The sequence below is a fragment of the Aedes aegypti genome, chromosome 3 (genome assembly GCF_002204515.2).
Source record: "Aedes aegypti strain LVP_AGWG chromosome 3, AaegL5.0 Primary Assembly, whole genome shotgun sequence".
NCBI classification, from domain to species: domain Eukaryota; kingdom Metazoa; phylum Arthropoda; class Insecta; order Diptera; family Culicidae; genus Aedes; species Aedes aegypti.
This window is the reverse complement of record NC_035109.1, coordinates 348,757,934-348,772,586: the sequence shown is the minus strand read 5'-3', so window position 1 is coordinate 348,772,586 and position 14,653 is coordinate 348,757,934. Positions and strand designations below refer to the sequence as shown.

The 14,653-nt window shown below is 39.1% G+C and overlaps 1 protein-coding gene across 1 annotated transcript; it reads left to right on the top strand.

The window, feature by feature from the left end:
• Positions 1-2,866: 2,866 nt before the first annotated feature.
• Positions 2,867-12,886, top strand: LOC5578094 (sialin). The gene is made up of 5 exons (XM_021851771.1): positions 2,867-3,552; positions 11,264-11,509; positions 11,587-12,051; positions 12,115-12,489; positions 12,554-12,886. The coding sequence occupies exons 1-5, from the start codon at positions 3,211-3,213 to the stop codon at positions 12,845-12,847; spliced, it is 1,722 nt and encodes a 573-aa protein (XP_021707463.1). The 5' UTR covers positions 2,867-3,210; the 3' UTR covers positions 12,848-12,886.
• The last annotated feature ends 1,767 nt before the right edge of the window (positions 12,887-14,653 follow it).

Here is a 14,653-nt window from a genome sequence, read left to right as displayed (position 1 = left end):
TTCATTATATTTACTTCATTTAATTTAATTTTCCTTTCATTATAATTTTTGTTGGTATTTTTCTTCTTCCCATTCTTTTTCTTCTTGACTTATGTAATCTAAACATAACTCAAATTTGAAATGCGATCTAATTTGAGAAATACTCTAAATACTATCAATGCCGTTCAAAACAGAGTTGTTCGATGTCACCATCAATGCTTAAAATTTGCTGATTTGTACCGTGCTGCATCAATACCCGGACACCTAAGCAGTTACAAACGCTTGAACCCTATTTAAAATATGATTTATTGCGGTTCCATTAATATTTTATTGTTTTACAAACAAAATCATACAAGATCATTATGGAAGAAATTAATCTTCCTTTAAAAATTACGATTTTATTATGAAAATCGTCAAAATAATGAGACACGTCTTGGTTTTAAATCCGGACATCTGAAGGGGATCTTGTCATTAAATCCGGACACTCTTGAATCGAAATCCGGACAAGTCTAAATTCTCATGAATTATTCACGATCATTTCACTAAAATCATACTGCAGTTCAATTCCATAGCACACATTAAAGGATTTAAGTGATTGATGTGTCTTATAATGCTTCGAAGAGAAGAAAATAACTTAAACATGCACTTCGATTACCTGCACTATAAAGCTTGTGGCTTGAGCGTCAGCAACATCAGATTCACGCAATTTTTCCACATAATTTGATGCTTGTTTCACTCATAATGACTTCTTTATGAATAGTCGCTGTGTTTATACATATTTCTTCATGTTTCACATTTTTAAATTGACTCTTCTTCTTTCTGGCGTTACGTCCCCACTGGGACAGAGCCTGTTCTCAGATTAGTGTTCTTATGAGCACTTCCACAGTTATTAACTGAGAGCTTTCTTTGCCGATTGACCATTTTTGCATGTGTATATCGTGTGGCAGGTACGAAGATACTCTATGCCCTGGGAATCGAGAAAATTTCCTTTACGAAAAGATCCTCGACCAGCGGGATTCGAACCCACGACCCTCAGCATGGTCTTGCTGAATAGCTGCGCGTTTACCGCTACGGCTATCTGGGCCCCTAAATTGACTCATTTGACGTAAAAAAAATAGTTAAAGTACAATGTCCGGATTTCAAACACTTGATCATAATCCCGGAAAGTTTCTTCTTTCAACACTTAATACACATTTGCACCATATTCCTTGGTTTGCGAGTCACTGGAATGTTCAATTCTCATTCAGGGTACAATTATATTCAAATGAATTCACTTATGACTAATGAAAACATCACTAATGACTTATTAATCAAACACATTATAAGAAGTCAAACATTGAAGCTGGGTTTTACCAAAAGAACTTTCGTGGTGAAAATATGACGGCTGACTGGAGCAAGGTTTTTGTTTTGTTTTTATTAACCATATGGAAATGGTTACTAGATCGAAAATAGTATTAACATGTTCGAAATACTTTAAATTAACAATTTCAATCAAATGTGGACACTTAAATATTCAATTTCACATCATTTTAATGAATTTATTCAGACTGTCCGGATATTGGTACCGTCCGGATTTTGATTCACCATGGTACAGGCCGACTGCGATACAAATCGGATCATTCCATATCACATCAACATCATGCTGTCTACTCCATCACCAGTGCATTGATGGCGATAGATTATGGATATCACTGATGGGTTAAGTTTAGCTTTAAATTGAGCAGATAAAATGGCAATTTATCAGTACGATATTTTCGACAGTGTTGCGGATAGATTGAAACTATGTGTTGTTCACTGAAAAACATTAATAGCATGGATAATGACCACGTGATCACTCATTCTGCAGTGATTTTGATCTAGAGTGCGATGTCGCATCACTGCTGTTGGTTGTCAAATCAAAGTGATATTGATAGCTCGCAAGTGATATTGATAGTTTTAGACTATCAGCCATCAGCTGATATGATTGATATTAAGCAACTCTGGTTCAGGGACCCAGATAGCCGTAGCGGTAAACGCGCAGCTATTCAGCAAGACCAAGCTGTGAGGGTCGTGGGTTCGAATCCCACCGGTCGAGGATCTTTTCGGGTTGGAAATTTTCTCGACTTCCCAGGGCATAGAGTATCTTCGTACCTGCCACACGATATACGCATGCAAAAATGGTCATTGGCATAGTAAGCTCTCAGTTAATAACTGTGGAAGTGCTCATAAGAACACTAAGCTGAGAAGCAGGCTCTGTCCCAGTGGGGACGTAACGCCAGAAAAGAAGAAGAAGAACTCTGGTTCAAAATACAAAATTCAGCAGCCTACGCAGAGTTAAACAAATTCAAGCAAAAGACACGATTGGTCACACATTTAATAATTATCTCTACAACCTAACTTTTCTCATTCAACTAGAGAGATTTATACAGCTTCACTGTTTGATGAACAGCATCTAGCAGCAGTAAACAGATTAGAAGAAGGAGGCATCCGAGGTTGGCACGTTTTCTGTTTACTGACTGTCTATTTAACTGTAGTGAGCAATCCGCGCTGTAGTCCAGCTGAAATGTTTCAAATTCAAAATTAAGTGTTGCCAGCCTGGATGCTTCAATTTGGTGGGAAGCAATTTGTGAATGATCGTTAGTATCAATTAAGGTTGTACGTCTCTTTAGACAATATGCTGATAATAAATCCACACTTTATTCCTCACGTGCGACCTGCTTCACACCGCTTTCTTTTAATAGTCCTCCGAAACCGACCAAATTCCGCTAGCACTGATTCGAATGCGCGGTCCGCAAAAGGAAGAGATGATTTACGACGCGGTATTATCACGTTATTTAATTGTAACGTTTAAGAGTTCTCTCGCGCAAAGCCACTATCACCCGGCGTTGAAGTGGCGCACTCTGCGCCGGCTAATTCTGTAGTATTGTAGGTTAGTCCGCGTTCAGCTTTAGTAGCTCACTCGTTGATAAGATCCAGGCTCATCAGTCAGCCGGCGAATGCTGCCGAGAGCGTCGTCGAGTTTGGCAGAAGTTCCAAGTGCTATAGGCACCGATCATTAGGTCCAGTAGAGTTGGCCGAAAATTCGGTCAGAACATTCCACGTACGCTCAGATCAATCCGGTTCGGTATCAACAGTTCTCCGAAAGAGGATGATAGTGGCAGCGCTGGAGTGGTCTAATTAGTGACGGATGATAGTTTAGTGAGAGATAGTATTCGCGGTAGTCAAGAGGATCGGGAAGAAATTGTACTCAAAATGGGTAACGAGACGGGTTCTAGTGCGCGTTCAGTATTATGGTACTTGGTGTTCGTTGGGTTTGCGGTGAACTACATGATACGAATCAACTCCAATATCACGATCGTTACCATGGTCAGGTCAGGTGGTGCGAAAAAAGCGCAAGTTGAAGAAGGACCGGAGTTGAGTTCGGCGATGACTTTGAAGCAGAATCAACCGAGGATGTATGCTTGCTATGTGGAGAGGAACGAATCCGATGTTTCAACGGGAGCAAGTTCGACGGGTGGGAATCGTCCAGCAGGGAGAATGCGAAGTGAACCTAATTGGGTGTCACCGGAGAAATGGTTACTGAATGCATTGCAGGTACATAGAATATTCTGAACGTCGAGATATTCAAAGAGGTGTAGACTATAAGAAAAGTCTTGAATATCATGACTTCAAAATTTAAGTTCAACATATCTCAAAATATCTCAAAGGGCCATCAAGAGTTCAAAGTTTCAATTCAGTAGCTGGATTTTTTTAAGAACATTTGGAACATGTTTAAGTGTTCTAACGTATAGATGTTTATTGTACTTTAGGTTATTGACGTTTGTTCTGTGGCATGACGCTAAGATGAATTAAAAAAAACACGTGTTTTTTGTAAATGTGGAGCACGCTCTATCTACTTCTTTGTTTTCTTTGCTTCTTTTTATTATTATTCCTTGTTTCACATTTTTTTAATTTCTTTATTAGTATCATTCCAAACATTACATTCATTTCTTATATCTAGGTGTTCTGTGTTATTAGACAACAATATCATTCTAATTTGGTAAAACAAATTTAAAAACCTTTTTCTTCTTCTAATCTCTCTTCTTCTTTTCCTACTTCTTTTTTATTATTGATATTTTTAATTTTATAATTCCTCTTCTCCATCACTGTATTGTATCCCCATTGCTTCTCAGCTTAGTGGTTCTATGCACATTTTCACAGCAGTTAATTAAAGTATTTGCCAAAGTTTCCAAAAACCTTTGGCAGATGCTTCGATACAATAATAGAAATTCGTACAGATGCTCTTATGTGTTTCTGACTGGTATTTGTAGTGAAAACAAACTCAAAGATTAATTATCAAATTTTTGCTTAAAAATACACTATGACGCTTTGAGGTTTCCAGATCATAAATCTAGATCACAAAGTAACAGTTCACACTGAAAATTTGATCCGTTCATCATCCTAATCAATCGATCGCTTCGTCAAGTCATAGCACATTTTTTTTAGATTTGTTTCCTAATTTTAGAGGAGGCTTCATTCATCATTAATCTTCATCTTAGGATTTTATCGACGATATGGTTAATGATAAAATCCTGTTTTCCCGAGATTCGGACAAACTCAGGAATATTTTGCTACAAAATATTTGCTGAGTTGTCCATATTACAATCAAAGTCATAAAATTTCCAAACAACAGCATAGCAGTCCTTTGTAATCGTCTTGCTTTGAAATATTTGAAGGAAATTGAAGACAATTGATTTGAAAAAATATCAAAACTATTTAATATAAGAAGAAAAAATCATACATGACGACTTTTGTCAGAATTATAGTATCTATTTACACGCGTTGTCACAAAAAAATCCAAACATAAGCTCAGAGAGCTCTCAAACTTCAAACTAAAATTTTATTTTTTTTTTTAAATAAATAAGTTTAACTTTTTTCTGGAAATAAGTGTAGGAAACCAGCCAAAAAAAAAGACAGAAGCTTTAGCTACTTTTAGAAAAGAGTTTGGAAAGCTATTGCCAGAAGCTTCGACAGTTTCCAGAAAGAAGCTTGAGAAGCTTCCAAACAGAACCTCGAATTGCTTCAAAACGGAAACTTATAAACCTTATAAACAGAATCTTGGACAGCTTCCAAAGAAAAATTTCAAAAGCTATTTAGAAGCTTTCTAATCTTCTGCTTGGAAGTTGGAGCGCTTTTGTTTTGAAACTTTCCAAGCTTTTGTTTGGAAGCCTTCTAATCTTCTGTTTGGAAGCTTAAAAAGCTTTTAGTCAAAACTTAAAGAAATTTCACAAAGAAGCTCCAAACATTCAACTAGAAATTTGAAAAGCTGCTGGTCAAAAGTTTAAAATTCTTCTTGTTTGAAGCTTTTTATATTTTCAGAAGCCTGTGAACCATGCACACAATAGCTTAGAAAGCTTCTAAACAAAATCTTGGAAAGTTTTCAGTTAGAAGCTTTAACAACTTCCAATTAGAGGCTTGAAATCCACCAGTAGGAAGCTACAAAAACTTCCAGTCAGATGCTAGACAAATTCACAGACATGGTTTAAACCTTGAGTCAAAAGCATAAAGAACATACAGCCAGAAGCTTAAAATTCTTATAGTAAGCAGCTTAAAGAGCTTCCAGTAAGAAGCAAGGAGAGCTTCCATTTAACAGCTTGGAAAGCTTTCCGTCAAAGGCTCTTAGAAAACCTAACAAAAAACTGAAAACAGAAAAAGCTTCTAGACAGAAACTTCTAAAACGGAGCTTAGGTAACCTCCAGAAAAAAAAACCTTCAGAAGCTTGGACAGCTTTTAAACAGAAGCTTAGAAAGCTTATAAATAGAAGTTTGGGAAGACTCCAGACTGAAGCTTGAAAAGCATTCCGACTATAGCTTGTTAAGCTTTAAGACAAAAGCTTGGAAATCTCTACAATAGAATCTTAAAAGCTTCCAGGTAGAGCGCTTGCAAATCGTTATGACAAACGCTTGGAAAGCTTCCAACCTGAAGCCTGGAAAGCTTCCAACCTGAAGCCTGGAAAGCTTCCAGCCAGAAGCTTGGAAAGCTTTCAGCCAGAAGCACAGAAAGCTTCCAGCTGGAAGCCTGGAAAGCGTCCAGCCAGAAGCTTGGAAAGCTTACAGCCAGTTGCGTGAAAAGTTTTTAGCCTGGAGCTCAGGAGTCAGATGCTAGAAAAAGCTTGGAAAGCTTCAAACCGGAAGCCTGGACAGCTTTCAGTCAAAAGCTCAAAAAGGCAATAGCTGGGAAAACTTTCAAATCAAATGTTGAAAGTTTCCACAGCTTGGACCGAATCTGAATCATGGAGCAAATGTGAAAACTGCTTCAAAATCGATAAAAATAAAAACACACAGCTGTCTTATTTTTGAAATAATATAGGCCTATTCACATGACGTTTCAAATCCACTGATCGAGAAGCTCTTTGATAGTTCTTCCATGGAGATGACAGTCCCGTGTTAACAGCGGTCCTCCATCGATGTAAACAAATGCATAGACGGACCTGTCACATGAAAAGGCCTATAGCTGTGTATTTTCATTTTTTCGATTAGTCGATGTTGAAGCAGTAAACAGTGATGACATGTGCTCCATTTTACTTGGGCCTTAACTGTGCTTTAAAGATACCACTATTTTACGCTGTGGAAGGAACATTAACGGAAATTTGTTTTCTTTTTTTATGCAGCTGAACCTCTGCAGGGAAATCATAATTTTATGACATTTCCGCACAGGCTCTTAAGGGTTTATTCACAAATTTCATAACGCCAAAAATGGTCATTTTTGACACCCACCCACCCCCTCGTAACGCTATTTGTATGACCATTTTCCAAATTTTGTATGAGCTGTAACATCGCCAAGACACCCACCCACCCCCCTTCAGCGTTATGAAATTTGTGAATGAGCCCTAAGTAAACATGTTGTGCAAGATCCCGCATTTCAATGTGGTCTAGCCACCGTGGTTAATTTATTCTCATACACTTTTTCTTTCTTCTGGTATAATTTTACTGAGTGTATGATAATGATATATTTCAGTAGTTCATTGTACTCTAGTAGTGTAAGGCTAATGTAGAATACGCTTCTAATCGCAAAACGCAACATACTGTTAGTCATCTATACTTTGGTAGCGCAACTAGTCAGATGATGAAAGATTTGATTTTTCACGCATCCATCACATGCCGCTGTGGAGAAAAATGTTTATTTTCATGATATAAGACGGTTCACAGTGAAACAGTTAGTTTCATTGGAACTTTCGCCTGAGCGATTTTTGCGCTTGAATAAAACACGCTTCGGGACATTCTCCGCTACCCCTAAAAATACCATTGGGTAGATAAATGAACTCTCTACCATTGGATCTCATTCAATTTCATACATAAGTGAAGTAAGCGGTGAAAATAAATATTTTGTTCCGAATGTTTTGAAACCATGAATGAGTTTGACATTGCTCTCGTCAGCCATCATCATGACGACAGCAGCACACCCCACTGGACGAATTGTCGTATTGGAAGCGAATAGCTTGGTTGATGAAGTAGAAAAATTAATAGCAATGTTATGAAATGTTAATAGTGTCCCAAAGCCCTGTATCAATTTTAGTATCATACGCTTAAGTTTAGGCCAGAATTACATTTTACTCAATTCATCAATGTTTGTCGTTGGTTTAAGTCCAAACAACATTTACATTTACGGTTTTGTTTTTAATTTTGTCAACTTGGTTTGAACACAAATTTTGAGTGTATTTTGATTTCCGTGTCCCCTCCGAAATGTCATATAGGAAAAAATAACCAGTGCTAATAAGATGAACCCCCGACTAAGTGAACGTCAAACACGATCAAAAGTTTCAAAGTTCATATTTGAATCAATTTTTAAAATTAAAGTTTAGATACGATATTGTCACTATTTCAGCATGCCGCATGAAACAAATTTCGAAAAGTCTTGAGTTTACAAAATAGGCTTACAATTAAAATAATTCCAAAATATGTTCTGTGGTGACCCAGTGAACACACGATCGTACATGAGAGTATATAAGAGTACAAATGAGGAGGCGATATACGTTCATTTTACATGCAGTCTAATGGTACATGTAGGTACGTATATCGCCTCCACTTTCGTACTTGTATGCGCTATTGTATACGAGTTTGTGTTCACTGGGGAATCAGTATTATAACGCCTTTCAATAAATATAATTATTTTTTATGTCAGATAGACTAATACGAAATAATTGTACCTCGGATTTGTATGGACAAGGTGTAAGTTATGTTAAAAGTACTCAAAAATTAAAAACTGTTTTAATTATAACTACCGAGAGATCCATGAATTCGACCAACTAAATGCAGTTTAATTACTCAACAGCTCAAATATCCGTTTTTCTCCGTATTTAAGCTTCTATGGAAAATCGGAAAACCCGATTTCTCAAAAAATCAAAGATAGAATATATTGCGCTTTTCACTAGCTTGTTTCTCATGATCAACAGCAACTTCCTGCGAATGAAAATCTGAGCTAAGTATATGGAAATGGCCTCATAACATTTTTGGGTATAGCCTTCATCGTAAAAAGCTACTAGTCTACTAAAGGTCCACCCATCCAATGGAGGAGGATAAAAATGTGTTTGAAAAGTGGGCACACAAAATCGGGCCCACACTGTATACATTTGTTTATGGTGTTCACGGGATATTTTAGAAGTGAACGAATGCTTTTCCTCATATATTTTGTCAGATTTTTAAATATAAACCCTGAGTTGAAATTTTCTGGAAGTGATATTTTGCATCGAAGTTACCATATGAAGGTGTAAGGTATCGATTTTGTGATTCTTATATTTTTGGAGCAGCCTACTATGATGATTAGACTATTGCTGATTTAAAAAAAAACTAATAAATCAGTTTTCATTCAAATTCTGATGTTTTTGCTTTGACGTTGTCAATTATGGTAAAGATTCGAAATTATTAGGACTAAGTACATACCATTTGAAGTATGTATGGAAATTACTAGAAAAATGACATTTTTTTTTACAGGAAAATTATTTATAAAGTATTTTGATGAAGTGTCAGATGGCCGAATACAAGGTTGACCTTTCCTATAGTAAATTCCTGAGACGAGACTCGCGAAGACGGTCTTCTTTTTCTGCGATTGCAGAGTTTTATTTATTATTCCACTCAGTGTTTACATCAACCATACACAAGCCGCTCATACTTGCACATGAACATCTCAGCAAAAAACTATTGCGTTTGCATCACACCGAAGCATAAACGGCCTTTTGAGTGAAATTTAATGCCAGCCAACTTAGCAGACAATATCAATAACTAGTCTTGTGTTAAGGTTTATTAGTATCTTTGCTTCGCTGACTGAGATTTTTAATAATAGTTTATTTCGAATACAATACTTGACACTTTTTCAGCCATAAAATCGACGGGCTGCATTTGTCATTTCGTGACAGCGGAATCTGGGCTGCATATGACGTTGATATGTTTCATCTTCGCGTGTCTCTCTCAGGTAATTTCCATACAAACTGCAAATCGTATGTGCTCAGTCAAACTTCTTCCTAATCATTTCGAAACTTTAGCATAATTCTCGCGGAACATTACTAAAGGACCTATGTACAAATGAGAGATTCTCTCCTCTCTCGTTCTCTTTCGATTATAACAGTGGAATATTAAAGATTTTGGGAAGTTTTTCACTATAGATCGAAAATCAATTTCCTTGACTAGCGTTTCATACAAAAAACGCAACAGAAGATGTTAATGTGACTCAGTTATTAATGAAAGAGAAAGTAAACAAAGAGAGCCTCTCAATGTTAGATAGGTCCTTTAGTAATGTTCCGCGAGAATTGACAAAATCGAAGCACGGGGGAGCAAAACACTTCAAAATTTGAATCAAAATGCAATTTTGCTATGAAACGTTTACAAGCGCCAACTGCTTCTAGCAATCAATAAATAAACATTTAGCTAGAATTTTACTCAACCTTCAAACTCATCATAATTGGACCGTTAATTCATGAACCGTATAATTGAAACGTTCCCGAGCAGCCAGCGCTGATAGCGAAAGTGGCCGAACGCACGTGACAGATGTATGGGCCCATTTCCTAAAATATTAGGCGTTTTAAAACGATTGCTCCCTGACATTTGTCCCGTTGTCATCGTCGTCGCCGCGCCGGTTGTTTTGATTCTTTCGCCAAGGCAACTGTTGTCCAAAGACAACACTGGGAAATAAATCACAGCGGCCATGCTTACAATTCACACCAAAACGATAAGGTTGACGCGGGCACATCAGCTGTAAGATAACGGCTTGGCCTGCTGCGTTGCTGTTGTTCTTCTCCGGCAATGGAACGGCCTTTATACCCTATTATTTGGGTTGCGATTTGCAAACTCGGTGGATTTAGCAAATCTTGAGTAAATAGGAACGAGGCTTGTAAAATTTTAAGAAGCATTGTTTTCGTGGGTTGGGTAAACAGTAAAAATCGCCCCTTGGCTACAATAAATGCTGATGATAAATGGGCAGTCGTGAATATTCGCAACAGGTACTATTTTCACCTGTTGACAAACCACATGCGTTTGAACTTTTGAGTAACATTTTTTCTAGACTTTCTATTATATCTATGAAATATTTACAAAATATCTATGGTTGAAAATGATGAATTTACGCTCATTTGAAATTTTACTAATTGCGTGGAGCTTAAGTAAATATATTGATTATTTCCACAAACTATTTCGATTCGATCTTCGAATCTTTCCACGCGGACATCATGAGGAAAACAGAATAGTTAACCAATAAGCACCCCAGACAACCAAAATGTACGTATAACGAAATCACCTGGAGGCTCTATATGTGCAAGATTTCACTTATAAGATGTTGTGAAACGGCCTTCTACGTACAAAAGTGGAGGCGATATGCGTGCATATATTATGTGATGAATAATAACATACAATGCGAGTGTATAAATATTCTACCGAACTAACCTGCAATATTATGCGACTTAACTTATGATAACAAATGATGATTTGACAGCTGCTACGAATTGATTCGACTTACTTTGTACGTGTGTACGGGACGAAACAAAATGTACAAATGAACTCAGAAAAGAAGTGTTTTATGCGAGGAAACTTATCAATCTGACCAGTTTATCCACGTTGTTTAGCGAGTTTGATGTAATTAGTATAAATAAACGAGTTGTAACGTGAACTTTCATGCGATTTCTGGTTGTCTGGGACGCGGAGGCCAATATTTCACCAAATCGGACATTTAGTGCTAATATAGAACTATTGAAGCGCTGCACTAGCACTCCGATTTGAAGCGTTTGATGCTTGGTGGTTACTTGAGGAGCTTACGTTAAGTTCTTACTTCTTCATTTCAGCTTGACACCAAAGACGACGGCTTCGAATGGGATGAATACGAGCAAGGATTGGTGTTGGGAGCTTTCTTCTGGCTTCACTGGTTGACCCAGGTGCCTGGAGGTGTACTGGCGCGCAAATACGGTACCAAGATGGTGTTCGGAGTTGCCAATGCCGTCGGATGTTGGTTATGCTTCCTGATGCCGCTCGCGTCCTATCTGGACTACAGGTTACTGATTTTCCTGCGCGCCCTTCAGGGTTTGATATGTGTGAGTGATAATGAACGATCAATTCTTCGATGAACTTAGTAGAAAAACATATCTAACGATTCTAAAATTCATTGCAGGGAGTATCGTGGCCGGCAATGCATCACATGGCAGGCCAGTGGATTCCACCAAACGAGCGTAGCAAATTCGTCACCGCCTACTTGGGTAGCTCCGTGGGAGTTGCTTTGTTCTTCCCTCTATTCGGGTACATCATCTCCTGGACTTCATGGGAGTACGTATTCCACTTTTGTGGAATCTTCGGTACAGTTTGGTATGTCGCATGGCTATACTTTGTGTACGACTCACCAGCGGAACACCCACGAATCCATCCCAAGGAGCGAGAGTACATTGAAAGTTCTTTGGGCATTACGGAGAAATCCAAGGAACAGGAACGTGAAGAACGAACACCGTGGATGAAAATGATCTTCTCCAAGGCGATGTGGATGACGGTGATTGCTCAATGGGCCGGCATCTGGGGGCTGTTCACGGTGATGACGCAAGCTCCGAGCTACTTCAATTACATCCATGGCTGGGATGTTAAAATGGTAATTTTTCTACTTCTCTTATGACCTCTATTGTAGTTTTTCATAAGGCTTACTTCATTACAGACGGGAATCTTGTCCGGAATTCCCCATCTCTGTCGAATGATCTTCGCGTACTTCTTCTCCATGGTTGGAGATTATCTTCTGCGCCATAACCTTATGTCTCGAACTAACGTTCGCAAAATGGGTGGCGCCGTCTGTTGTTTAGTCAACGGAATGTTTGTGCTAGCTTTGGCCTATAGTGGATGTGACTCAATGTCGGCCATCGTATTCCTCACCTTGGCCACGATGGTACACGGAGCTGTGTCCACCGGACCACTCGCAAATATCATCGACATGAGTCCCAAATACGCCGGCATCCTGCTGGGTATCAGCGGAATGATTACCGTCGTTCCAGGATTCGTCTCACCGATTTTGGTGGGAATTCTTACTCTGGGCAATGTAAGCATCAATTCTTTCAACACCTATGTTCCTTAGTCATATTCTATTCTTTTTGAACATTTAGCAAACAGTCAAACAGTGGGAGTATGTATTCCTCATCACCGCTGGAATGCTCATCGTGTGCGGCATCCTCTACACACTGTTTGCGGACGCCACGCTGCAACCGTGGAATACTGGCGCCAACGAGGACGCCCAAGATGCGCGCGAGTTGGTTAGCTTGAAGCTGGACGTGGAGCAGGCCATGTTAGAGAAAGAACGGGAAGCTGCTGAGTTTGTTCAGGAAGCGGTAACCGCAGAGCTTACCGATGATGGTGATAACAATAGTAAGGATCCGATTGGTGCAGTATTAGCGCGATGAGCTTTGTTCAATAAAGCAGTATATTTGCGTAAAAATGTCTGTTCATCTTCTTTTTGTTTCTCATAATTTAGTGTTGTTATGATCACATGTATGTATATTGGTTGAAGAAATTTGTTCCATGTTCGTCAGTCATAATCTTTTCCATTTGGCAAATCATCTAGCGATGATCAACGCTTGCCAGGAGTCCATACGTTTGTTGGAAATTACTGCAGAACTGATAAACATCAATCTCGAAAGCGCCACTATAGTCGAAGATGCCCTTCTACAGACCTAACAACGGGGCTAGCGAATCTGAATTTTTCATCGATCTGTAGTACAAGATGCCTACGGGAGCGCTTGGACTTTAAACTCTACTTTTTCCATTGATTCGCCATAGACCACTAGGATGATGTTGTCGGCGAAGCCAACAATCTTAACACCGTCGGAAGGGGCAGCCTCAGTACGTCATCGTACATCGCATTCCATAACATCGGGCCTAGGTTTGAATCTTGAGGTACTCCCGCAATTCCCCTCCTCTGTATCATATAGTAGAATGCTACAAACAAAATAACTTTCTATAAGCTTACACGACTGCACCTATACCTTGAGGCGGTAAAGTGCGTGATCGCTTCTAAGCTTGCGCTGTTGAAGGCACTCTTCACATCCAGAGTGACAACCGCGCAGTAACGGATGCTATGTTCTTTTTATGCTCGATTACCACCTCAGCTACCTGAACAACCGACTGGATAGTGGTCAGATAAGATTTACTTCTCCTGAAACCAAACTGGTTGTAAGACAGGTCGTCCGCACCTTGCGTATACGGTACTAGCCTGATGAGGATCAACCATTCCCACCTGGTAGCTTTCCCGCCTTTGGTAAAAGCACAGAGAACAGACATGGAGGCTCGAACAAAATTCCATTAAAATCATGTGTAAAGGTAAGAGTCAATCATCAGCGCCGCCAACGCAGACAGCGCGACATACAAACTCGTTTCGACCACACGATGGCACTAGTGAACGTCAACATACATTGGCACACAAAGCAACGCTAACGACAAGTGGCAATTTTTGATGGTGACACTAGCGCCAAAGTGTAAAAAGCGGCAAAATTAAAGCTCCTTTATTCTGATGACAGCGCCGCGTAACAGGAGCTTAACGACATACTTTGAAATGTCCGGTAAAAAGCTTTACACACGCTGACGTTCAAAGATGAACGTCTGTTCTCTATGGTAAAAGTACCAACTTCTGTCGCTTCCATATATCCGGGAAGATTCAATGATCAATGAAGCTTTGTATCACGGTTCTGAACATGTGTGGATGCGCGTTGACTACCGCTTTCAATCAACGCTCGACACTTTTTCCACTGAGTGACGCCTACAGGAAGTTAGTTAGGGCACAGAGAACAGACGTTCATCTTTTCTTGTCAGCGTGTGTAAAGCATTATACTGGTCATTTCAAAGTATGTCGTTATGCTCCTGTTACGCGGCGCTGTCGTCATATTGAGAACGCTACAAATTTGCCGCTTTTTACACTTTGGCGCTAGTGTCGATATCAAAAATTGACATCGTGTTGTCGAAACGAGTTTGTATGTCGGGCTGTCTGCGTTGGCGGCGCTGATGGTTGATTCGAACCTTTACACATGGTTTAGATGAAATTTTGTTCGAGCCTCCATGTCTGTTCTCTGTGGTTAGGGGTAGTCGGGGCGGTTTGGCCAATGGGGTGGAATGAGCACCTCTTGAAAACTACATTAATTCTTCAAATTTAATTTAAAACAAAATGCAATCCCACAGCTGACACAGAAATGAAGCAATAGGCATGTTAAAAGTCA

What these genes read in the sequence shown, in the direction of transcription:
- LOC5578094 (XM_021851771.1), top strand. Translation starts at nt 3,211, where the DNA reads ATGGGTAACGAGACGGGTTCTAGTGCGCGTTCAGTATTATGGTACTTG. An exon ending in GGTTACTGAATGCATTGCAG is followed by an intron (nt 3,553 to 11,263) that starts GTACATAGAATA and finishes TCTTCATTTCAG; the next exon opens with CTTGACACCAAAGACGACGG. An exon ending in GAATTCTTACTCTGGGCAAT is followed by an intron (nt 12,490 to 12,553) that starts GTAAGCATCAAT and finishes TTGAACATTTAG; the next exon opens with CAAACAGTCAAACAGTGGGA.